The sequence below is a fragment of the Ailuropoda melanoleuca genome, chromosome 8, assembly GCF_002007445.2.
Source record: "Ailuropoda melanoleuca isolate Jingjing chromosome 8, ASM200744v2, whole genome shotgun sequence".
Taxonomy (NCBI): Eukaryota; Metazoa; Chordata; class Mammalia; order Carnivora; family Ursidae; genus Ailuropoda; species Ailuropoda melanoleuca.
The window spans coordinates 68,815,117-68,841,832 of NC_048225.1; the positions used below are offsets into that span (position 1 = coordinate 68,815,117).

The 26,716-nt window shown below is 41.1% G+C and overlaps 1 protein-coding gene and 1 long non-coding RNA gene across 19 annotated transcripts in view; one reads left to right on the plus strand and one right to left on the minus strand.

The window, feature by feature from the left end:
* The window catches only part of SDCCAG8 (SHH signaling and ciliogenesis regulator SDCCAG8), a 239,423-nt gene that overhangs the window by 136,875 nt on the left and 75,832 nt on the right, over positions 1–26,716 (minus strand). For 14 of the 17 annotated variants that reach the window (XM_034666639.1, XM_034666643.1, XM_034666636.1 and 11 more), the window contains 3 exons: positions 24,216–24,368; positions 15,615–15,749; positions 12,695–12,811 (listed from right to left, as the gene is read on the minus strand). In XM_034666639.1, coding sequence (XP_034522530.1) covers positions 12,695–12,811; positions 15,615–15,749; positions 24,216–24,368 — 405 coding nt within the window. The remainder of the gene's footprint in view (positions 1–12,694; positions 12,812–15,614; positions 15,750–24,215; positions 24,369–26,716) is intronic. The other 3 variants (XM_034666637.1, XM_034666635.1, XM_034666640.1) reach the window with 3 other exon arrangements.
* LOC109489460 lies at positions 17,442–24,047 on the plus strand. Of its 2 annotated transcripts, none has more exons than XR_004627232.1 (3): positions 17,442–17,530; positions 18,538–18,635; positions 24,008–24,047. It is a non-coding gene; the product is annotated as an uncharacterized LOC109489460 (long non-coding RNA). The 2 variants fall into 2 exon arrangements; XR_002142468.2 differs by having other exon boundaries at positions 17,443–17,530; positions 18,481–18,635.

Here is a 26,716-nt window from a genome sequence, read left to right on the forward strand (position 1 = left end):
CTTGCTAACACTTGGTATTACCTTTTTGAGTTTATCCTTTCTGGTAGGTGTGGAGTGGTAGCTCATTTTGATTTGGATTTGCAGTTCTCCGACAGACAACGATGATGAGCAACTTGTCACATGCTTTTTCTGCCATCTGTATATCTTCTTGGGAGAAACGTCTATTAAGATTCTTTGCCTGGGGGCGCCTGGGTGGCTCAGCTGGTTAAGCATCTGCCTTCGGCTCAGGTCATGATCTCAGGGTCCTGGGATCAAGCCCCGCGTTGGGCTCCCTGCTCAGCAGGGAGTCTGCTACTCCCTCCCCCTCTGCCCCTCACTCTCACTTGTGCTCTTTCTCTCTCACTCTCAAATAAATGAAATCTTTTTAAAAAAAGATTCTTTGCCTGTTTTTAAATTGGGTTCTTTTTTATTAAATTGTAAGCACAGTTTATAAGTCACCCAGTTATAACTCTCTTCTCCGCTATGTGATTTGTAAACATGTTCTCTCATGGTGGGGGTTGTCCTTCCACTTTCTTGATGGTGTCCTATGGTCCTTGAAGCACAGAAGTTTCCAATTTTGATGATGCCCAATTTCTCTATTTTCTTTCTTCTGTTGCTTGTGCTTTTGCTGTCATATCTAAGAAGCCACTATCTAGACCAAGCTCAGGGTGATTTATGCCTCTGTTCTCCCCCAAGGGTTTTAAAAGTTTAGCTTTTACATACGGTCTTCACCTTGAGTTAGTTTTTGAATACAGTGCACGGTAGCAGCCCAAGTCCAGTGTTTCGCGCGTGGGTAGGCAGTGTGACCAGCACCATTTGTGGAAAACCGTTCTTTCCCCCATTGAATTTTCTTATTATCGTTGTGGAAAATTGGCTGCTGAGTTGGATCTCTTGAACTCTGTGCCACCACCTAAGCCACCCCTTGCGCTGAGCCCTCGTCACATTGGCCTCCTCGCCAGACTACAGGCGTTGTACGAGCAACACTCATATTTTATTTTAAGCATATCTCATTGCAACCCCAGTACCTATTTGTGAGTGACATATGATAGTTTACCAATAATGATTAATTAAGCAAATTAGTGCCTAAAAATGAGGTGATCATTCTCTCCTCACCTGCATCTTCTCCTGCATCTTCTCCTGCATCTTCTCCTCCTCGCCTCTCTCTCTAATCATCTACAACCGACCAAGTCATTACAAACTTCCTGGCTCTCAGTGCCCACCAGACCACTGCTCCTTATGACCTGAGGCCCTCCCTTTGATTTTTCACGTGTGGCCAATGAAAGGGGAGAGACTGAAAAAACAATCACATCCATGAATTGTACTGCTATGTGATTAGAAAGCATCTTCTGAAAAATGCCAAGCTATATCAAACTACTCTCAACAACCAGTAATGGTTTGGGCGGGAGATGTGGGGAGAAGGAGGTTATAATAGCAATTACAGTTTTAAAAAAAATCTTATCATGGATCCCTCCTGAAAATACTGATGGGACATAATGATGGATCTGTGGTGACCGTCGCCTTCTCTGAGTCAGAGTCTAATGGGACGCAGAATACATAGACACGAAAACCCAGTTGTTCTCCGGGCCAATGTCTTTAGAATGCCTCCTAAAATCTTCCTCATTTTCTCCTCCACTTTTTTCCCCCTTACCCTCCACTCCTCTTTTCTCTTCTTGTTTTTATGACTGAGACAAATCTAGGGTTCCTCCCTTCTCTTCTGGCTGATGAGTTAAGTCTAAGGTATCCTAAATTTAGCATTTAGAGACTTAAGACTTCAGGCTCTGCTTGAGAAAAATCATCAGCTAGTCATACTTCTTGTAACGTAGTAGTAAGATACACACAAAGATAAACATCCACAGATAGATTTTACAGTATAGGCATAGATAGATATCTGATCCATTGTCTTAACTCACCCTTCAGATGAAAACATATCCAGTTCTTGGTAGAGAAACCCTTCTATGGCTTCCATCACTGCACACATAGTGGACCTTCAGTGAGTTAGGAAAGAAACAGTGACCCAGCCCTAGGATTCTATAATAACCTTAGGTGTAGAGACAACTTGAACACAATACCCTTAAGTTTCTAACTCAAATTAGGATCTGACAATTATCTCTCAGTATGAGTGAATTCGGATTTCTTTCTTTTTTTAAATTTTGAAAAATTTATTTTAGAGAGAGAGAGGGCACAAGTGGGGATGAGGGGCAGAGGGAGAGGGAGAGAGAAAATCCCAAGCAGGTTCCCCACTGAGCACAGAGCCCAACATGGGGCTCGATCCCACCACCCATGAGATCGTGACCTAAGCCAAAACCAAGTGTCAGATGCTCAACCGGCTGAGCCACCCAGGCGCCCCTCTGTGAATTCAGATTTCTGTGCATGAAATTCTGAGCAAGTGAAAGAGGGATCCAAAAGAAAAGGCGGAACTTGCAATGATGGGACAATCTTTCAAGTGGAACATTTCTTTCTAATCCATCTTCTTAAGATATCCATAGAAGTTTTTACCTCCCCTTTTTCCTTAGCTGCCATTCTAAGGAGACAGGAGCACTCCCTTGCACTTCAATGGGACCTTTTAACCACAGCTTGACTTATCATTTCCAAAGTGAGGCTAATGCTATCAGCTGCATGAGTTATTACCATGGAGAGACAGACAGAGACAGAATGAATATCCGAACTTCAGTTGTAAGTAGAGAGATCTGATACAAAGAACAATTTTCCACTCCTCATTGGGAGGGCAGAAGACAGGCCAGAAGTAAGGACACTGCTGCTTTCTTGTCTTTTCCCTAAAAATCAAATGTTACTGCAGCTGATCCACTCAAAGACAGATGTTAACACCAAAAAGGGTTAAATTACTTTGACAACCCGTTAACAAGAACAATAGGAAAATCTAGACACCTTGCAATTTGCTAATAGTCAGCTACATCTAGAATCTCTGTCTAGGACAGTCTTTCACACCGGACTCCAATGAGGGCCGGGGAAATATTCCAGGGATATGTGAAACCTCTAAGAGAATTTTACAAAAATTGTCTTCGTTCTGATGACTTAAAAAAAATCAAAATACAGAAACTGAACATGATCTTATTCTAACCACAGGATTTCATTCCATCACTGCACTTATGAGAGCACCAAGAGGGAGTGTCAAGGGGAAGGATTAACTACGAGTATCACGGGTCTCTAACAGGAGAACACACCCCTGACATCCTGAGGATCCTGGGTTCACACAGACACTCTGGCTGGGGATATTTAATTCCACGGGTTTGGGGAAGCTGGCTACTCCTCTAAAATACTTCCTTAAGGCGGTTTGCTGTTGCCTGAAACGCTTCCAGTAGACCTTCATTCTTAATTCAGAGTAGGGCTTTCATCCTTATTGCAAATCAGAATCTATCTTATAATTAAATTAAACTGTTTTAAAGGCTAGACATTTTATTGTTCTGTTATTAATCATAATGAAAAGAATATGATCTAAAAATGATGACAGTAAAACTTCATCTTTATCAAGTCAGGTGAATAACTGGAAAATTTGAAATGACACTTGAGACTCCATGCAATTCATATCGATTTTATTAATACTTAACTCATAATTAAGAGGGGCAGAGAAGTATTTCCTATGTTTCTGGAAACATAGGAATTTCGACCTAAAGACAATCTTAGCTATCACTTCTCCACGCTTTTCACATCCATGGGAAAGAAGGTGAGGCTCTGAGAGGTTTTGCTCAGGAAGTTAGGCAACAAGCCAAATCAAGAAGTCACGTGTCCGGACTCGCAGCGCGTAGGCAGAGTAAGACGCCGCACCCTGTATTTTACGGCCTATCGTTAGTCGTGTGGGACTCTTCTACGAATTATTACGGTAACTGCCGATTCTTTATTTCAAAAACCAATCCTACCTGAGTCTAACATCACTTACAAAATGACATGTTATTGTATGTTATCTGAAATCGGAACATCTTAAAATTATTCCATTACATAGAAAATACTACAAAGGAAATGAAAAACTTATGCAAACATTCCCCAAATACAGTACGATTTCAGTGCCCGACTGCAGGGCACACAGTATGTCATATAACAGGCAATTGCACGGGGCTTCTGAACCTTATAGAAAGAAGCCCATTTTCTACGGGCAATCTTTTACAATGGAGCCATGGCACTGAGATATTGAGGTCAGTTATACTAGCGTGCCACGGAATCAAAAGACACATGTGTTTCCTTGAATGCATTCTCCTTTCCCACATTGCAACCCGACCCCTGCCCCTGCCCTGTTCCCATTCCTTTGCTCAAGCTGCCATATTGGACCTCCCAACCAGAATGCCTTCCTCTCATCCATGCTGGGCAACATCCTACCCATCCTTCAAGGATGCCAGCTCTCCCTCTTCTAAATCCCCAAGCCCTTGTAGAGTTTGCTAATTATAGTTACTAGGATCTCTGGGACATTTATTTATTTGCATACCTGTCTTACACCTTCCCTTCTTTAACAACAGAAAACAGAAACCCATTCTAGGCCAACATGGTGCATGCGATAGATGATTGCTTAATTAAAAGCAACAAATGAAGCTTAGGACAAAAAATTCTGAAAATGTAACAGTGTCTGTTCTATTCCAAATCTGACTTACTGTTCTTTCCTTTAAAAGTATATGTAGGGGCGCCTGGGTGGCACAGCGGTTAAGCGTCTGCCTTCGGCTCAGGGCGTGATCCCGGCGTTCTGGGAATCGAGCCCCACATCAGGCTCCTCTGCTGTGAGCCTGCTTCTTCCTCTCCCACTCCCCCTGCTTGTGTTCCCTCTCTCGCTGGCTGTCTCTATCTCTGTCAAATAAATAAATAAAATCTTAAAAAAAATAAATAAATAAATAAATAAATAAATAAATAAATAAAAATATATGTAAATGGCCCTATTAAAGGGATCACTATGAAGAGTAGGCAGCAACACATAAAAACACTGGAGATGTCATTNTCTTCCTCTCCCACTCCCCCTGCTTGTGTTCCCTCTCTCGCTGGCTGTCTCTATCTCTGTCAAATAAATAAATAAAATCTTAAAAAAATAAATAAATAAATAAATAAATAAATAAAAATATATGTAAATGGCCCTATTAAAGGGATCTATGAAGAGTAGGCAGCAACACATAAAAACACTGGAGATGTCATTACATGAAATAAGCAAAAACCAAAATTATACCTAGGCTATGTTTACTACTTGCAAATATCATACATGCATACGGACAAAAAGTAGAAGGTAAAACAGAAAAATGAAAACAATTTGCTCTATTGGGTGATGGAATTATTGGCTTCTGTGTATGTGCTTATGTTCATAGGATAAACATTGTTTCAAAATGTATACATCTGTAGTAATTAGTAATATTTATACTGGATATCAGTACTAATATTTCTGGACTATTAAAAAAAAATAGCGCATGGAGCTGTCCTCTGTCTAGTGCTTTCCAGCGTGCCGGCCCGCGGGGACGCATGAGGAGCCGCGGGCCACCTAGTAGCTGCCATAGCGGCCGAGTTGGTGCCCAGAAAGACGCTCTGCAAGGGAGGCAGGTAGGTCTGGGAGCCCAACGTTTAACGCCAAAGGAAGCATGCAAAAAGTTTTTTTAAGGACCAAAATATGGATCATCCAGTGAAACTGAAAATACAGCAAAAATTCCTTGAGTTTAGCTTACAGTTTTATATTCCTAACCCAAAGACAAACATTTCTTTCTAAATGTTTACCCCATAAGGCATATGCTTTCTAAACGGGCTTGCTTGATGTCCTATTTGTGCCCCTCTCTCTTAAACCGCCCTAAATTGCTATCTTCAGGTATACTGTTTCTGCTTACACATTGGATTTTTTAAAAATACATCATTTGGGTGAACAGCATCACCATCTTTCCTGGAGAATCAAAGGACTCTTTTTGTAATGTTTGAATTTCTACTGTGTTTTCATGAATGATGATACATATACTGCTACCTAAAACCTCTGCCCAAATCATTAACTAAGTTACCAAATGCTAAATGCCCCAATGATCTCCAACTTGGTATTATTCACTGGGTCGATTTGGAACTGCTCCTTCTGAAAAAAAAAAAAAAAAGGAAGGAAGGAAGGAAGGAAGAAAAGAAAGAAAGAAAGAAAGAAAGAAAGAAAGAAAGAAAGAAAGAAAAGAAACATACTTTTTCACTGCTAATTTTGTGACTTTCCTGACAGAATTATGGTTTAAAATGAAAAGATTAACTTTGCCTGGTGTTTGAGAGAAATGAGAAGTTCAATAATCTTTTATTAAACAAAGATATTTTTATTTACATAATCCCATTTGTCCCATTCAAGCACCGTGCAGTGCAAGAACAAAAGAGGCTGATTTATTAGACACAGGCCAGGCTGAAGAATTTGCTCAGAATTCTTGGTTAGGCTGTGATAAGAACACAAATTTATCTGAACAATGCTTTAGGGCGTACTTAGGGAAGATGCTATAAAAAAAAAAAAAGCTTTATTGCATCACACACATGGAACCAGATTCTGACTCTCATGGGCTGGAGCCAGCATGAACTTCACACTACATTAATTTGCACTTGTCGATATGCTGCTTTGCAAGTATTTTGTAGGCATGTTCAAATGTGTACCCTGTCTCCGCAGCTAGAATATAAACTCCCTCAGGGCAGGACCTGGGTCTTCCAGCTCTCACCCCCACAGCGCCTCCTCCACCGGCCTGGGTAGGCCAGACCCCCTCGCACGCACGGCTGCAGCCTGAGCGCGGAGCAGGGAGCAGGATGTGCTTCGCCTCCAGCAGTGGAAGAGGGTGTGAAGAACAGTGGAGAGCAACTCTGTCATCACCAGGACCGAGTGATTACATGTGCTAACGGCATGCCCAAGTGGCCCCTCTCCCAGTCAGTTTTTAGAGGCAGAAGTGAGACTGCAGGTGGTGGTTGAAAAGTCTCTCAAGTCTGGCTCTCCAGAAGCGACCCATTATCTCACTATATTCCCTCAAAGCCTTCTGACGAGTACATGGCATTACAGACACAAAGCAGAGAACAGAGCTGAGGCGGATTTTGCTTTAATGCGTAGGTGCTGAATTACAAGTAGAAAAGACGAATGCCACTACTAGCCACTTTAAGAGACAGAGTGCAATATTCTGAGGATGCTTCCACGGTCCAGTAGGAGAGGGTGGACCTCGGAGGTCCGTGAGCCGGGCCTTTGGCATCCTGCCGTTTTTGTTTGAAACTAGCAATTTCAGGGAAGAAAGTTCCAGGGCCTGTTGCTGCGATCTCTTCCAATCTTCTCGCTGTCAGAAAGTTCTTCTTTCAGGCAATTGTGATTTCCAGTGGCTGTGTTGAAATTGCTTTGTTCTTATCCGTTCCACACTGAGGGTCAAGGGCAGGTGTTTAACTTTTTCCTTGAAGAATCTGTCAGGTCCTTGAAGCAATGTGTTAGACTTCTCGAAGTAAAAAGGTACAACTCTCCAACTTTTCTTTATTGCTTTCGTTCCTCTGGCCTTAAGCAGGCACTCCTTTTAGGATTTGCAAGGCTTCTTCTTGTCTTTACACAAACCCATACAAAATAGATTCACTTCTTCCAACAATCTCATTAATTCAATTGAGCTTCAGAAATAATTCCTGTGTTGATACAGTCCACATGTAATGTCAGTACCAAAGTGCTGAATCCCACTGCTGGAGACAGGAGCTCCAATTCTTTCCTGCCCTAATTTTTCTAGCCAAAATCTTCTGATCTACTTCTTTTTTTTTTTTTTTATGTGCACTACCCTAAAATATTTGCTTTGCTCAAGGAATTCTGAAACTCAATGCTTCCTGCTCGATTGTAGCCACAACTCCAAAGTTATAACACATGCAGTGCTGGTTTAAAAAAAAAAGGCTGTCTCTTGAAAAAAAATTTTGCCAACCTAAAAGAAACTGTACTGCAAAGTAAGTTTTATATTTATATTTACACTCTCATCTAAGCCATTATTTTTTTAAAAGATATATTTATTTGAGCAAGGGAGCATGAGCAGGGGGGGAAGAGCAGACTCCCCGCTGAGCAGGGAGCCCCACACAGGGCTAGATCCCAAGACACTGAGATCATGACCTGAGCCAAAGGCAGACGCTTAGCCGACTGAGCCATGTAGGCGCCCCTCTCATCTAAGCCATTATTAAGTCATGTGCCACTACTAAGATAATGACATTCTAACCAGTCACACACTCACTGGGCAATGCTAAGAGATGCCCCAGAGACCAGGGATGAGGCCATGTGCCATACTGCAAAATACTCCAAAACCATGACGTTATATCAAAGACTAATGAGTCTTCAAACTCAAAGCTCCACTTTCTCGTAAGGCACGAGAAACTTAAGCCATCCAATTCTATTTCCATACCCAGGGCAGGGGTGGCAAACTTCTACAAAGGCTCAGATAGTAAGTATTTTAGTCTCTGTAGGCTCTGGGGGTGGGGTCTCCGCCACAACTCGACTCTGCCTGTGCAGAGGAAAGCAGCCATCGATAACACGTGAATGAACAGAAATGGCTGCATTCTAACACAACTTTATTTGTAAAAACAGGCAGTATGCCAGACTGGCCCACGAGCTGCATTGGGCAGCCCTCCCTAGGGATGCAGGGCACACGGGCGTGTTAAACACTCTGCATGTCTGTTTGTGTAAGCGTGTGTGTATCTATTTGCAGCAGCACACCAAACCTCCACCTGCCTCCCCCCACCCTGGCCTTGGCAGCATCACGGACAAGTGGCTGCTGCGGTCCTACAGGACCCTGTGTTTAGACAGGTGCCAAGCTTTGCTGTTCAATGCTCTGTGGTCGACATCTCAAAATTCGTAATGATTATATAATTGGCATTTGTGTTTTGTCAGAGAAGTCTGATGAGACGGTGGAACCCCCGCTCTTATCTGTGGTCTTATCTTTTCACTGCCTCCCAGCAGCCCCGAGGTGGGACGCAGACACCTGTCCCCTGCAGCTTCCTCTTCTGGCCCCTACTTGAGGATCTGCCTGCCCTCTGCCTTGGGCAGAACCAGGTCATAGCAGTGTGAGGATGGGGGGTGGGGTTGTGTGGCCTTCTGCCTCTGGCAGGAGCCCGGATGTGAGCTTGGGGAAGATTAGGTTGAGTGTGTCACTTCTGACATCCCGGGACAGGGAGGTGACCACCCCTGCCTCCAACTGCCATCACTACTGCACACTCAGCAGACCCAGCGTGGACTCTCTGCTCATCCGGATCCAGGGATCTGCATGCCCGCACTCCACCGTGAGTGTGCCTGTGCGGGACGCAGTCCAAAGTCAAACGGCAAACACAGAACACCATAACTGGGCAAGGGTGGGGGGAGAGGGAAGGAGAGGAGCAGAGAGAGGAAGAACAATGTTTTATATTGTAATACTTCCAGCATCACTTTTTTCCTGCATTTTCCTTTTACACGATGCCCTGATCTGAGCTTTAAAGAATCACTTTCTGAGATTCATGTATTAGAATAGAAGGTGGCAAGGAAACCCCCACTTATGCCTCCCTTGTAAGCTAACCTCGCTGCCAGGGTAATAACAGGGCTTCCTGCAGCATTCCCCAACCTTAAATGTAAGGCTCTGAAATTAATTACGAATTGTGGGTTTCAGACGCTAAAGGGATATGATGGCTGGGGTTGCTGCATGGGGATCACTTTCCTCACACTGCTGCTGTAGGACAAATTCCTATTTCTTTAGAATGACGTTGAGGCATCTTATATAGAGCACAGCCGAAACTTATGTGTGAAATTTAGTAAGACGACAACAACAGATAAAGAAAGTTGAAATTTTGCTAACATGTCCCTTTATTCCCTACTAAAGAAGATAAAACCATAACACTCTGACATACAAAAACACACCCGTGGGTCTGGTTTGAGTAAACCAGCTGTGAAAACAGACATCACAGAGACGGTCAGAGAGGTGTGAGGATGCTCTGGGCATTACAAGATATTAAAGCATTATTGTTCGTATTGTCAGGTGTGATGACATAGTGATCACGAGAAAAAAAACCTTCATAGACGCAGGCTGAGGGATTCGTCGGTGAAATAACATCATGTCTGAGATCTGCCTCAAAGACTTCAGCAAAAGGAACAACAGAAGAAGGAGACAGACGAAGAGGTTGTGGAAGAGAGGATGAAGAAACAGACCATGACAAGGATGACGAAGGGGAGAAAAATGTGAGAGAGACGAAACAGGACTGGCAAAATGATAAACCTGAGTGATGGATGTGTGGGAATTCTTTATAACATTGTTTTTATATGTTTTTCAATTCCCATAACGGACTGTGTGTGTGTGTGCGTGTGTGTGTATACCTGTTGCCTACAAAACGAATTCAAATAAAAACTAGGGCGCAGATTTTTCATTCTCCTCTCTACCAAATGTCTTTTTTTTTTTTTTTGGTGCAAGAAGCGTCCTCTCAGGCTGGCAGGAGCGCTCTACGCAGAAGAGATACAAAGGAGTTGATGGGAAGGATAATCCTCCCATGGGTTCCTGACACAATATAAAGAAGAAAAGGAGAAAGTGGGAGGAAGAGATCTCTATTGTCACTCCCCTAACCCTTCCTTCTAATTATGCCAGAGTCAAGGCTCGGGTCACAAAGAAAATGATTTTGGTGGTCAACCATTTGCCCTGTTTTGTATACATCAAAAAAGCTCTTGTTCTGACTACATTCCAATCTCACAGTTTCCCACCTACTTTAAAAATGTATCCAGAGGCCAGATTAACAAAAATATGAACAAATGACTAGATTACAAGGAACGCTTTGTCTGTAAACTGGGAGATGGCCTTCTTGTTATGCTGAATTGCACAATGTCCGACACTTTAAAAGTTAAATACACTTTCTATTATTATGAGTATTTCCGACAAATGCTCCACATGCCCAGCTTTTAAAAGATGGATGTAAATTTCTCTCTTGAGTGCAGATGGTGGCCCAGCAGAGTGGCTCTTTGGCCTTGCAGACAGAAGGTCGGGTCATGGCTGAAAGACCAAAGAACCATTGCTGCTTTGCCTCTCCAGATCACCCACGGAATGAGACACCACCACTGTCTTTTCTGAAACTGTTCAATACAAAATAGTTACAAAGAATACCTATGAGATTTCCTCGCATTCTGTCCAAGAGAAAATGGTAACAAGCACATCCCATCACAAACACCTTGTAACCATTCCGAGGTTTTATTCCTACCCCTCTGACCTCCTCAGAAGGCGCATCTTTATCTAAAAAAACGCTAGAAATCATTATGAAGACTGCTAATGTTTGACTAGTAAGCAGGAAATGTTTACAAATGAAAACGGCTCCTTCTAAAATCCTGCCGCTTTGGCCTCCACATCATTGCTGGTTAATTGCAATGAGCCAGAGCTCTGACACACAGATATTACAAATACTTCTACACATTATTCATTTACAAGTGGTTTGGTAATCTTATTATTCCGACAGTGTCTTGTCTCTCTAGAACATTATCCTGTAATTTTAAGTAACTCAGACACTCTTCCTCTTTTTTTCCCATTAGTCCAAGTCGTTATGTTGGGTAACAATGCTAGTGACCATACCAGGATGATGCCCTTTAAAAAAAGAAGTCATAATATATCAGGAAAGGAAAGGAAAGTTCTGTCTGGTTTGGTAGTGCTAGACCTTCTGTCGCAGACGGAGCATTTTCAATTTCACTATCAGGCACGCCCCCAACTGGATGCCATAAAATAGTTTCATTATCCATACACATTAATAATGAAAATTCTGAAAATTAAAATTCATAACACTCTGAATATTGTGGTACAAAAGCAGAATCTGGTTCTGGTTGTTCAGATGTTAATTTAGTGCCAGGGATTTAAGATATGACTTTTCAAGTACTAAATTTCATTATCACTTTCATTTTTAATACTTTCCCCAATTGCCTTTACATCATCTGCATAGAGAGGTGACTGGGTTGAAAGGGAAAAGATGCTGAAAAGTACAATAAAAAGCTATGAACTAGAAATATATTTGAAAAAAAATTACTTTTAAGTTTACCTACTTTTAAATTGTGGAGATTTTTTTCAAAATACTGACCCTGAGAACTCATTTTAATTGAATAGATCTATCAGTCTGCTTTCATTGAATATGAAGGATGAAAGCCTTCAATGTTCTGTACTGCACCACAAAAACAGAAAATCCAAAGAGAGTCTATGAGAACTGCCTCTCTCAAAACTTTAAGCATGTCGTCAGTTAAAACTGGAGTATCTACACGATGTCAACAAAGATATAAGATAAAACATCTGTTCAACTGAAATGGAAGTAAGCACAATTTCCCCCAACATTTCTAATTTCCTTGTATTTAAGGCTTCTTGAGCAAACGTATTCATGGTTATCTTAGTTAAAACTGGTTTCGCTCTGCCAACAATCAATTTGATTGACATATTTACATATCAACTCATCTCATCTTACAAATTTTAAACTTTTTCACTTAAAATTGGATTCAAGTTGGCATCTTTCAAGAACTTTATGTACGTATATTTTAGGTTCAAACTGTGCATTAGAACATTTTTTTTTAACTTTTGTAAGTAATAGATACACATATCCAAATGTATATTTATGACCTGTCAGATTGGGATTTTATATGCAGGCGGTTGTATTCTCACCATTTCATGTGAAAGGTGATAATTTTAGGCAATTATAAATGAAATTCTTTTAATAGTATAAACTGGGTTGTTCCATTAGTTAGAAGCAATATAATAGAAATAAATAACTTACGTCTTTAATTACGTCTTTAATCGTTGCAGTTACACTCGTCATCTCTTACCTGATCTTTAATTTCAAGATCCCTTTTAGTTTTTGTTCTGTACTGTCTGTGTTCCTTCTCTGCCTCATCCTTCTCCATTTTGGTTTTATTCAACTGATAGCGCATTTCCCCACACACCTGTTAGATTGTAAAAACTAGATCAACAGCTGCGGGAATCTACCAGGCAATGCCTCCAATTAGATCTTTTGGTGCCCCCTAGAGGTCATATAAGTAAAATACAATAGAACTTTCCTAAAACGGCATTTTCTGTGAGAATAGTCAATGTATTCTGTTAAGATGTGAAGGCAATATCAGGTATTACTGAGTTTAACAATTTCCGATAGTGATAAAGAAATGTATAACCAAGAAATTTAAGTAATGTGGCCCATGGTTTTTTGTGTAAAATAACAGTTTCAATTGCATATTGTCATCCAAAATGCATTATCATCTCCATTTTATGTAGATAAAATCATTAATTAAAATATGAAGCTATGTGAATATTCATTCAAATTGTCATAGTTAAATAGACATTCTATAAAATAAAGTTTTCCTTTAAAGATTTGATCAGTTAGGCTTTTATTTAAGGAAATTTATAAAGGAATTTTTCTTTCCGCTAAGAGACTATACAGTATTTAGTTGCACAGAAGCCACTATTTACTGTAATCTTTGTAGGTAATGTCAATCTGAAGCACAGTGAGATGTATTTAAGTTAATAAACACTGTCTGGTGAAGTCTGGAACCATGTATAACTATAGCATTCAACATAAAAGGAAACTATACATTTAAGTGAAATGATCTTAACATATCATTAAATAATGAATATACACGGCATCTTAAGGGTGTTGTGTATCATCCTCGTTACAATTTTCTTTTTCAATCCAGGGCCTCTATAGACAGGTAAATATATTCGGAAAATGCAATCAGCAGATAAATCTAAACAAAGACATTAGGAACCTTTGAGGTAACTGAGAACCTGCAGAGAGATTTAATTAATACACAAGTCTGCTAATTCAGTCTCTGATTTACAAATACAAGTTTTTAAAAATCATGTATCATCCAAAGGTTATAGTTGCTTGAAATTCTTCAATTTTGGTATTTCTCCAAACTGATGATTAGAACTTCAGAAATTAGTTTTATCATTATTGAGGTACTAGAATCGTATAAAACCTTTATCTATCTCCCATGTTCAAATAAAAAATACTTTGAAAAATAAACAAATCTGTGTCTAAAGGTTATAGTGACAAGATGGAGTAGTCAGTAAAGTTTCTCCCCAGTGGCCCTCAAAATGCTGGAAAAAGAATAAAACTACAAAAAATTTGATTTGAAATTCAAATGCCTTGAGTGTGTCAGAGCTGATCCCTCTCATTTCAAAAAAGTAGTAATTTACAAAAAGTTATTAATTTTAAAGCTAAATAAAGTTTAAAATTAAGAATGACAGAAAAAAAAAACTAGAGGTGCCCAAATTTGCTTGAGAAATTATTTTTATTCTAACCTATTTGATTTAAATACATGAATGAAATGAAAAAACCCAAACTGACAATAACCCAAAAAACAATAATTACCCAGCCATGGTGTTTCAAACCCAATACCAATACAAAAGTATTGTTTATTATTATATGTCTAAGCATTAAGTTTTATTTAAAATTATTTCATCCCTTAATTTTATTTTTAAAGTTCCCTTGCCTTACTACTTTCACTTTAGCATCTGCTAAGTTTATCCATAACCCTTAAGTTTATCTAAAATAAACTGGCAAATTAAATTGAAATAGAATGCTATCTCAGGGTTGGAGCCATCGCAAGGCACACTTCTAATTCCTGAGTCTTTCTGGACGGTTCTAAAGATAGAGGAGGCCTCTTTACTGTGCACGTTCCAACAGAAAGTTCTCTCCCTACAATGAACTGGACCCTCTCACCACCAGCTTTCCCCCATTAATCTGGATTAACCACTGCCAGCCCTCTATATCCATTCCCTTACTTCCACCCTACCTCCACACAAACCCATTGATGATATTGGCAAATGTAGTATTTTAAAACTCTTCCATTAGCTAGCTTGAATTTTAGAAAGCAAATGGAGAATTACAAAAATTCAAGGGAAAAACAAGAAAAATAGGCTTTGTTTCTCCTATGTACTAAAGGTAATTTAAATTACTAAATTATAAAGTAACAATGGCATTACAAATGTGTCAACATTTAGGAAAATATGTTGATAAGTAAAATTCAGTTGAAAAGATATGCATTTCAAACAAAATGATCTGTGTAAATTGGTAAAAAACCAATCGATTTCATTTGTTACATCATGCATGCCTACATTTAGTTTCTTAGTTTTAAAGCAACTTATTGCTGAAATCTACATGGACTTCCTAGTGTTCTGTAAATATGTGCCTTACAGTAACTGGCAAAGACTATTAAAACATTTTAGTTCTTGGTTCACAAATTTGTGAGGCCCATAACACAGACACTGTGATATTTTAAAGTATAAATTTAGGGACCAACAAAATAAGATGCCTAGTATTGGAACCTTGATTTTAGAGACCAGGTCTGAAAAGGAACGGGAGGTGGAGAAATTTTTATGTTAAGCACACTCTTCATGTGGTCAATAAATCTTTTTTACTATCACTGTGGAGACCAAACCCATACTATCTCTGGCAAACATTTCTCCTAAGTTAGAAAATATTCAATGATTAAAGTCCCATGAAACTTGCTTATTGATAAGTCTGTCTCAGCCACTTAACCTTGAGTTCTTCTAGGACATTATTCGTGTCTAATTCGTCTTTTGTATTTGCAGCACCCATCAGAGGGCCTGCCAATAATAAGTAAATGCTGGCTTAATGACCATTATGTGGATCTTTACCATCTTCAATAACAAAACTTTGCCATTCCAAATGGCTTTCTGGGCTTTGTACATTAGGAAAAAATTATAAACTAAAATCTCACTTTGTACCTTTGTGACATCCATTTCCTTGGAAGCAAGCTGGTTTTGAACTTCCTCGAGTTGATTAATAGCTGAAATCTTCTCTCTTGTAACCTTTTCAACCTGGGCCTCCAGTTGGGCAATATTTTGAGATAGGGAAAACATCTATAAGAGGAAATAAAAGTCCTAAATGATAACGCCATTTGAGAAAATAAATATTAAGAACACGGATGGGGGCGCCTGGGTGGCACAGCAGTTAGGCGTCTGCCTTCGGCTCAGGGCGTGATCCCAGTGTTATGGGATCGAGCCCCACATCAGGCTCCTCCGCTATGAGCCTGGCTTCTTCCTCTCCCACTCCCCCTGCTTGTGTTCTCTCTCACTGGCTGTCTCTATCTCTGTCAAATAAATAAATAAAATCTTTAAAAAAAAAAAAAAAAAGAACACGGATGACTCAGCCATAAAAAAGAATGAGAATTTGCCATGTGCAACAACATGCATGGACCTAGAGAAATAATGCTAAGTGAAAGAAATTAGAGAAAGACAAAATACCATATGACTTCACTCATTTGCGGAATTTAAGAAACAAAAAAAAGGGAAAAAAAGAGACAAAGACACAAAAAAACACAGACTCTTAAATACAGAGAACAAACAGGTGGCTCCCAGAGGGGAGGTGGGGGGATGGGTGAAACAGACGAAGGGGATTCACAGCACACTGATCTGATGAGCCCTGAGCAACGCACAGAACTGCCGATTCACGATAGCGTACACCTGACACTAATATAACACTACGTGAAAAGAAAAATCTTGAATTAATGGGAATCTCTGCATGGCCACTGGGTTCGCTTTTAAGTCATTTCTCTGTGGATTGGGTATGTCCATTTTTCCACTTCCTCAACGCACCCATTCCCCCATGACTTAAGTATGTACTTCCTTCTCATTCATTCCCTGGTCTCTACCCTCATTTTGGGAAACACATACAAGATGATAAAATCAAAGTTTGGGTTGAAACCTTAACGTGATAGATAATCATATAAGTTGTGGAAGGGGCTGATAGGAACAAATTTCAGAGGTGATGTCAAGAAATCAGAGAAGTCTGGGGAACCTGGGTGACTCAGTCAGGCATCAGACTCTTGGTTTTGGCTCAGGTCATGACCTGAGATCGAGCCCCACGTTGGGCTCCCCGCTCAGCAGGGAGTCTGCTTGAGGTTCTCCCTCTTCTTCTGCTCCTCCCCCAATGCTCTCTGTCTCAAATAAATAAGTCAATCTTTAAAAAATGATTAAATATTTTTAAAAAAGTAATTACGCAGATCTTAAACCCTTCTCCCACATGGGAGGATAAAGGACTGGATGGGAGAGCCAGAGAGGCAGATATCCTTTGAGAGAACTCCCGGGGTTCTGTGGATCCTACCCCCCGCCCCCAGCACCAACAGAGGAGGTTCTGTACACTTCCCTTTGCCGCAAAACCCCACCTGCCTTCCCGTTACCTAGCTACCGCCATTCCTCCTCTGAGCCATTATCCCCTCTCCTCGGGAAGGTTGCTTTGACCTCTCGCTCCCAGCACACAACAGGAGCCCCTTCACACACTCGGGGCCGCTATTCAGCTATTGTGTCCCGGGACAGCCAGGCCTGCTGTTGGCGACTGGCACCCATTCACACGGACTGCTGCCCACACAGCGCTGGTGGATTCATATCCTGACTCTGGCAGGCGCTGCCCCAGCCACCGCTGTATATCTCCACCGCACGGCAACCCCCAGCGTCTGCAAACCTCCAGCCCCGCACTTATCTCACCGTTTACTTGTCTGTTCCTCCTTAGACCACAAGTCCTCAAGGGCATGTTCCTCAAGAGGCACTGAATGTTTGATGACTGAATGGGTCCTGGGAATAAACAGCCTCGACGAGGAGCCATCCACTCTGCGAATGTCAGCTTCTTACGTTCTCTTCCCAGGGTAAGAAATGCTCTCTAGATCTTAGATTTAGCCTTTACGGTTTTTTATTTGCAATTACATTTTACCCTGCTCCAGGAAGTCAAAATTTCCTAGATTCTTAATTTCTTATTTGTATTGGCAGCTTTAAAGTGAAGAAGAAATGCTGCCTTCCTGGAGAGGGAAACACATAGAGATATCTATCGGTTTTTAATCTGTTACACAAGAGTGCATAACAAAATTGAAAGAGTATGTAAATCTAGTGTTGTACACGGACATGGGTGTGAATTCAGTTTTACAACTGAAATCAATAACACGAAGTTTGTGATAAAAATCAACATTGCCTTTGAATTATGTAACTAGCTCAAGTTGACACATATGAAAATAACGAGCCCTGGTAGCGATTTTCTAATTAAATGGTAGATGTATTAATTAACTTTTCTGGGGATTGTGGAGAATTGTATATTTGACTTATGGTTGTTTACATGTCCTTCTTATCATCAAAAGACCAGCTAAAAATCTAATTTGCACATCAAATTATTTTTACTAATACCAAGCTACAAACTATCCTAATGCATGTTGTGATCTGAACCCCAAATTAAAAGTCGAAAGAAGTTAAATGCAACAATAAAGAGATTAATTTATATGCTTAATTTAAAAAATTCAAGTTCATGAGTATCCATTATTATGAATGTGATTATAGCTTTTCTGGAACCATACAACAGCAGAGAACTTTAATTACCAGCTACTAAAAATCATACTTATGTGAAGATAAAGCTTATGGTAAACATATTAACATTGGTGGTTTCTGAAGTAAATACGCATTCACTTGCTCGTTGTAAATTCCGAGTCAGTTTCTATTATAAGCATGTAACAAATCACACTCCTTCCATGTGACTCCCTCCCTCTGCCACCCATCACTTCTCTCCTCTGCCCACTACCTGTCTGCTCCCTCCTGTCACCCACTTCCTGAGGCCTCCACTCCTGTTGTCACGCCTTCTTTTTCCCCACGCCCACCATCTGGAAGTCAGCATTACACGGCAGGAGCCTCTCCATCCACATCTGCTGCGGAGACGGAAGTAACACAGACAGCTGCAACACGGCTGGATATCCAGGGCGCCGATATCAGGTGAGTCCTTTAAACTTTGACAGGGGCAAGCAAGAGACAAGGACACCCAGGCTGGGAGAGCTGGATGGAGATCTCCGGGCTAAAGCAGTCCCTAGGGTCCTGAACACGGTATAAAGCGGTATTCTCGATAGGCCAGGTGCAAGGATGAAGGATTCTAGCCATGGACGCCTATCAAGGGAACGAACTGAAAAAATGTGTAGACCATAGGGGCACTCACTAAATATGATAAATGGCCGGTTGAACTAACAAACCCAGGGGCTCGGCGCAGCCAAGGACCATAACTGAAGACAAACAAACTCAGAGCAAGTGTGGTTCATGGGGGGATGATTCAAAATCTGTCTAGGTAGAAGACATCTGCTCTCCTGGAGCTTCCCACACACACGAAATTTAATGAGAACGAGTCAAAAGAAAGGAAAGAAGAAAAATAATAAAAAGAGAGGAACAAAGTCTAAAAGTCTTACAAGCTTTCCTGACTGCTCGGAAAGCGGGGGTGGGGAGTGGCGTGCTTGCTTTAGCCCAAACTACAGAGCTCTCACAATGTTAGGATGAATTGTTCAGTCTCCCTCTTAGATTAACTTCGTCTGCCAGGCACTGTGATATACATTCTCTCTTTTCATCCCCTTGAAGGACAAATTACACTGAATTAATTTTCAGTTGGAAAAAAAATGAGATTCAGAAAATTAAGGAATGTGCCGAGGTTCATTGAAGCTAATGAATAAAAAGTAAAGCTGGGCTTTACAGTCAAATCTGTCTGCTTTACTAATACAGAGGTCCGAGAAATCTATCCCATCAGGCGGCTTCTCTTTCTCCGGTGTAAGAAAAGATAACAGCCTCGAGCTAAAAGTCATTAAATGTCCACTCTAAGCCAGGTATATTAGGCCTTTCGAAACATTCTCATTTAATCCTACCAATTCCTTGAGTAGATCAACTCCATTACTTACTCCTCTGAAATTTGGAGAGGTTCAAGGAATTGTTCAAGGTCACAGAAAGGTCAATCTGGATTCAACTCTTAATCCTTTGACTCCAAAGCCACTTGCTGCCATTTCCTGGTGACAGCACTTGCCTGAGCATTAGGACCACTCTCAGCTCTTCATTCAGATACTCTAGTTCAGGCAGGACCTTGAGATTCAATGCCAGCCAAGGCTTACTGTGGGCAAAGCATAGCTGGTCTTTGCTATGAGTCCCATTCTCTGTCACACGCACAACATGGAATTCACAAAGTTACCCCCACTCCATGCCTCACTCTTGTTGGTTATAGCCAGCATTCCTCCCCCCCCATGCTCTGCATTTCTGAATCCTATCTACACTTGGAAACTCAGTTAAAACGCCACCTTCCTCACAAAAGCTGCATGATCTCTTGCAGACACACACCGTTCTGATCCTCTGAATAAACATCTTAGTCATACCTTTCCAATGGCACAGGGCCTTCTTCCTTCCCCTTGTACTACGTTCATTCATTCGCTCAACAAATATATATGGAGCACATTTCATAGGAGCGGGATGTGCCAAGCAATGACGATGTTAACCAACCACACATTCAAGGGACTCATAGTAAATTAGGGGGGACAAACAACTCAATAAGAATTTGCAATTAATTGAGTTACAGGAGCCCATAGGAGAGGCTCTCAATTCATCTCTGGGAGTAGGTGGTAACCAGAAGAACTCTGAAGGATCAGTTAGAGAGGGCACGAGCAGAGGATTCCTCTAGGCAGGGGGCAAAGCACATGCAAAATCCTGAAATGAAAACACATATGGCAGATTGGCATGTTTGCGCGAGAGTCAGTGAGGTAGGTCAGTATGGTGGCAATGCAAGGAAGAGAGGTGGAGGGAGATGGAACCGGAGAGCCAAAGAGAGGTAGAGAAATGTAGAATTTTCACGTGATGCTAAAGGATCCTAAATTTTATCCAAGGGGTTATAGGGAGACATGAAAGGATTTTAAAGCAAGAGACTGAATATTGACACGTTCATTTGAGAAAGATCTTCCTGGCTGTGGCTTAGATGAGAAGGAGGTGAGACTCGAAGCAAGCAGAGGGATCAAGGCTATCGAAATCATCCAGGGATGAGGAATGGATAGCAGTGAGGTGGACAGACAGGGCAATGGAAAATTCCTAGGTGCCTGAATCTCTAGAATTTGGTGACTTTATGATGGGTAGGGTGAGGGAGAGAAAGGACACAAAAATGCCAGCAAGATTTGGGGGCTGGGCAACTGGATGAACGGTGGCTCGCCTGGGAGAGGGAGGATGGAAGCAGAGCGGGTTTGGGAGCTCACCAGAGCACTGACGATTTAGGAATAGATTCCATATACGTGAAACTGGAAGACGCAGTAATACCAAAAACACCGAAATCTAAAGCTCTCTGCTAAACTCTAGAACTTTCCATCAAGCTGCTTTCTGGATGTGTTTCCTTCCTTGTCTCAAAGGTACTTTAAACTCAGAGCAAACTGAAAGGCACACATCATCATTCTTTCAAATCAAGAATATAGATCCAAAGAAATCAAGGAAAGAGAATCTTTTAAAGGTAATAAGAACTAAAAAATATTCCCTAAAAATAGCACAAGGAGGGCTTCAGTGAACATAATGAGAGGTGGGAGAATGAAGACAACACGTACAGACAAACCTCTCAAGAAATGTGCCCATTAAGGGGAAGAGCAAGGAGGGACATGGGATTACCGAGGTGGCTTCCAACCCTGGTTGCACATCAGTATCACTTGGACAACTTTAGAAATACTGACAGCTGGATCCTACCCACAGCCATTCAGACATGTCGGTTTAAGATGCGGATTGGGCAGTAAGATTTTTGGAGCCTCTGTGGAGCCAAGATTGAGAACCACTGGATTGGAAGATTGTTTCTTTCAATTGATGAGAGAAACTTGAGCAGATTCTCCTCATAAGGGGAGTCAGCAGGGGAGGGGAATAGAAATGACATCCCTGAGCAGCGCCTGGGTGGCTCAGTGGGTTGAGCACCTGACTCTTGGTTTCGGCTCAGGTCGTGATCTCAGGGTCCTGGGATCGAGCCCCGCAATGGGCTCCACGCTCGGTGCAGAGTCTGCTTGTCCCTCTCGACCCCCTCAGCCCCACCCCCCCAAATAAATAAATAAAATCTTCAAATTAAAAAAGAAAAAGAAAAAAAAGAAATGACCTCCCTGAGGTGGAGGAAGAGAATGGGACCCAGAGTGAGGGCAATGAATTATTGTGAGGCTTCTCCTGCTCTGACAGGGTTGGGATGCTAGTGAAATTTTACTTGAAGACAAAGGTGAGGGGGAAGATAAACAATTAGTTTTCAGTTTTATTTGTTAGGTAAGTAAGGCTCTCTGCTGAGAATGAGGGGAACGATGGTATAGTAGAGAATTTGAGAAGAATAAAAGTGATTTAAAATAGTCCTTGAAAATGGGCCCAAGATGCCATCATTGCCACCTGGACTAGGATAATTACCTCCCACCTGATCTCCAGGCATTTATTCTGATTTTCCTTCCAATCTCTTGACAGATGGTACTTCTCAAATATAAACGGCATCATAATGCTGCCCAATTTAAAGTCGTTCAGTGGTTTTCCATTAGTTTTTGGATAAAATTGAAAATCTTTCACATGCATTTTAAGGCCATTCATGCTTTGGTCCCTACATACTACTCCAAACTCATCTCCCACTACTGTCCCCACTTCCTGTGCTCCAGTCACCTGGCCTTCTTTAAATTCCTAAAAAGTATGATGCTCTTTAGCTTCCGAGTCTGGGGGTTGTCATTTCCCTGGGTTTGAAACTCTTCCCCTCAACTCTTCACCTGAATGCTCCTACGCAACCCTGTTGAGTCTCGTTTTCAAAATCTCTTTCACAGGACAGTCTTCCACAACTGCGTGGACTAGGTCAGATGTGCCTGTTACATATTCTCATGGTACCCCACACTGTACTTCCTTCCTTTATCACAGTGGTGATTACAAACTCACTTATGGAAGTCTGTGCTTACTGTCTTCCTCTCCCCTCCTTTGGAAGCAGGACTGCCCTGGTCCTGGGACACCCTCATTCCCAGGCCCTGCAGTTACTACCTGTTGAATGAGGAATGAACGGGAGAGAGGAATGCATGGCAGGACTGCGGGAAAGCAGCAGGAACACCATGGACACTAAGGCTATGAGGCACAGTGGTGCTGTCTGCAAGGCTCAGATTGCACATCCAGGCCAGAGAAGGTAGACGATTAGGCTGACGTAGAGTGGGGTCCTGAGAGGCGCCATTTTTTCTAAAGACTTAAGACAAGGGAGTTTACAGTAAATGCCTTAGATACTCATAAGACTTAAAATCCCCTGGACAGAATTTGTGATTTTTCTCTTCATATAGCCTCAGGATTACACATTGCCTTGCACATAGCAGATACTCAGTAGATATGTGCTGACTAATGTCATTATCACACACTGGAATATTATAATAACACAACATTCAGGGTACAAACTGCGAGTCGCTTTAAAAACAAAACAAAACATGTAACAGCTGTTTTGGTTATTTTATGGACCCCACCTTGCTCAGTTTTACTCTATTGTAGCAACTTCAAAGATTTATTTATTTATTTTAGAGAGTGAGATAGCATGTGAGCTGGCGGAGGGGGAGGGAGAGGGAGAGAGAGAATCCCAAGCAGGCTCCACACTGAGCATGGAGCCTGATTCGGGGCTCCATCTCACGACCCCTAGATCATGGCCTGATTGAAACCAAGAGTCGGACACTTAACTGACTAAGCCACCCCAGCACCCCCATTGCAGAAGCAACTTCAAAGCTAGGTTTCGATTCTGTATTCTAGTTTATTACTGTTTTCCAAACACTGCCCATTTCACGTTAGCTGTTCCTTTTGCCTTTCCTTTCTTCCTTCCATGTGCTCATCTGGTTATGTTCATTATTCATCATGCAATTTGTCAGAACCTACTTTGTACATTGTACATAATTACTTTTTCTTGGTTACTTGGTTTCTCACATGTGTTTCATCTTCTACAAGTCTAATTTGAGAGCGGGGGATATGGTGGGGGAGTCATCTCTCGGGGATTTATTGCCCAGGTTGGAATAAAATCTGGTATCTGCAGAGCACCTGCTTTTCTCTGACAAACATGAGAGAAGGAATCAAACAGAATGGTGGGATCAAAGTATAATTTTACAATTTCCTATCATGGAATCAAATTGATTATTTTATTAGGAGAGGCCCGAGAATATAACTTTTCTTAAGAAACAGGTGGAAAAATGGAAAATTGTTATGGACTCTAAATTATAAGCAAATGACTACTAACAAGGTTTTTAAAACTGAGCGTTTGTTCGAGAACGGCAGCCTACAACATCATCAGTGACATCTCCTACACACATTTCTTTTTTCCTTTTTCTTTTCAATATTTTTTAATTTGACAGAGAGAGAGAAAGCGCGAGCACAAGCAGGGGGAGCAGCAGAGGAAGAGGGAGGAGCAAGTTCCCCACTGAGCAGGAGGACCTGGATGGATCCCAGGACCCCGGGACCATGACCCAAGCTGAAGGCAGCAGCTTAACTGACCGAGCCACCCAGGCGTCCCACCTACAAACATTTGTGCCTCGGCAGGTAACAAACGGAATCCACAAGTACCTTTGACTCCATGTCCTCCCTTTCTTTTGTTACTTCCGTTCTCATCCTCTCTTTCTCAAAGGCCCTTTTCTCTTGCTGAGACGCGAGTTCTTTTTCAAGTCGCTCTGCCTGCCTCTCCAGCTCATTCTTCAACTGCTTACACTGGATTAAAGCCTGCCAGAGTAAGATGGAGTGAAATGGGGCCTTAGAATTTGCAAAAAATGAGAGGAAAATGAGACAATGAAGCTTTAATTTTATTTAAATCATCACAACTCACTGGAAAGCCCATTAGAATAATTTTATATTTGTCAATACCAATTACAATCTAAAATACTATTCAAATGTTACATTTACTCACATATTTCAATTTTCACAATTAAGGCTATATCAACTAAGCAACTAAGAAAATTCAGGTTAATGGACCCTGATGAAGGCCACAGATGAGTCCAAAGTTTGAAAAAGGGCATCAGAAAAATCAAGTGTTCTAATATTTTTCAATTATATAGCATGTTTATACTAAATGAAATATATACGTATCCAATTTAACTGACTTTTCATTCGCTTATTTAAAAATTAATGAAATACTTCAAAACTTAAAATGAGATGCATTTTTAACATTATCAAATAATCAAGTTTCCTTAAATATAACTAAGATAAGATTTAGTTCACTCTCCTTACAAACATAACAAAAGTAAAACTTAGGTGATAATAAAAAGTTTGGATAAAGAAAGACTCAAAACAACATTTACTACCTAGGTTTATAACATGAGAAATGCCACCTTTCACTGCTGGTAATTTACAAGTCCATAATTGTTCTTTTCTCAATTTCCCACTCTGAATTTCTAGAGGTAAAAATTTTCTACCTTCCTTTTAACTACAGCCACAGTATTTTGATGCAAAATACCCAATAATAAACTAATTTCAAAATCCCAATTAAAAAAAAAAAAAGCAAGAAAGGTAACGTGCTTGACAAAGAAAATCTGAATCATTCTGTGGTGTCTTAGTCTGATCTCAGTGGCTCTTTCTCCCATATCCAACATTCACCTCATTCAACCTCTATGTTTCCCTGGATTGGGAACCCAAGAAACCCAAGTCTCATAGGACCTACACTCTGTGTAAGGGAGTATCGAGTTAGATATCTGACAGTCGCATTTGTTGTGAATGGTGAGGGAAGTGGTCTCAGGAAACACTAAGCTTCATGCATAGCTCTGCCTTCCTCTTGTGAGAGCTACAATAAATACAGACAATAAATAACCCGGGGTATGTGAATTTGCTTCTCTTCATCTGGAAACCCTTGAACCCTAAATTCTTTTCAAATTCTTCTGGAAAGTTTCTGCACTCCTAGGCATAAAATATGAGGGTAAAACTCAATTGTCTCAGATTCACTGACAAACACATCCAGTGACTGAGAAATGACTCTCCTAGGGACTCGGTCCCAAGTCTAATTCTAGTTGAGAATGTCTGTAAAATAAAATTTTCCATTAGATCTTAAAAGAAGTGAAAAAGCATAATTTTTCTTAATTTAAGCCCATGGAGCATGATATATTATGAATGTGAGAGTTTTGTGCTTCGGAACACAGTTGCTGTTGTGAAAAATATTTTATGTGAACCTAATAAAAGTGTTCATAACTTTCACAGATCTAATACCCGTGGCATGAAAGAATAAAATGATTACTGACTATAAACCAACATTTCCAATCAGAAGCTTTTTCACTGAACAAACACTCAGGAGTCAATATTACTGAGCACAGGAACAGCGGAACGGACTGCTGAAGCTCGAACAGCATGGCCTGAAGAGCAACCAGAGAATCAGTTCCAGGAATTCAGTCAGTTCGGGAACACGGAACCGTAAATGATCCTGACAGGGTAAGAGGCCTAATGCCACAATAAGATGATATAAACGAAAAACACAAAGTACAAGGCAAGAAGTTCTCAATCACTTAAAACCATTGCCGAAGGCTTCTCCCTCTTAGGACTGGCCACCATGGAGAGGTAATGATGAGAAAGCATGGACTTTTATTTGTCTTGATTTTAATATATATGCTTGGTCCCAATGAAGAAAATATGAAGGATCGGTAACACTTGGATTTAGAGAAGCGATTTAATCTTTCTAAAGATAGCTCTCTTACCATGGACTCACATACTAGAAGGTCAAGGGGAACTAAACAAATGTTTATACACTCCTTCCATTAAAGCTTTACCTTAAAAAAAAAAATTCATGTATTTGAGAGAGTGCGCACATGAGAGAGCACAAGCAGGGGGAGCGGCATACGGAGAGGGAGAAGCAGGCTCTCCACTTCGCAGGGAGCCCAAGGAGGACTCAGGGCTCAATCCCAGGATCCCAGGATCCCAACCTGAGCAGAAGGCAGACGCCTAACCTACTGAGCCACCAGGTGCCCCAAAGCTTTCCCTTTTCATTCCAGGGCTCCCTCGCCCAGTTTCCAGAGTCCCAGCTGATCCAGTATTCCCTGATTCTGCTCATCTATCCATTCCATAAGGGCATAACTGAATTCTCACAAGCG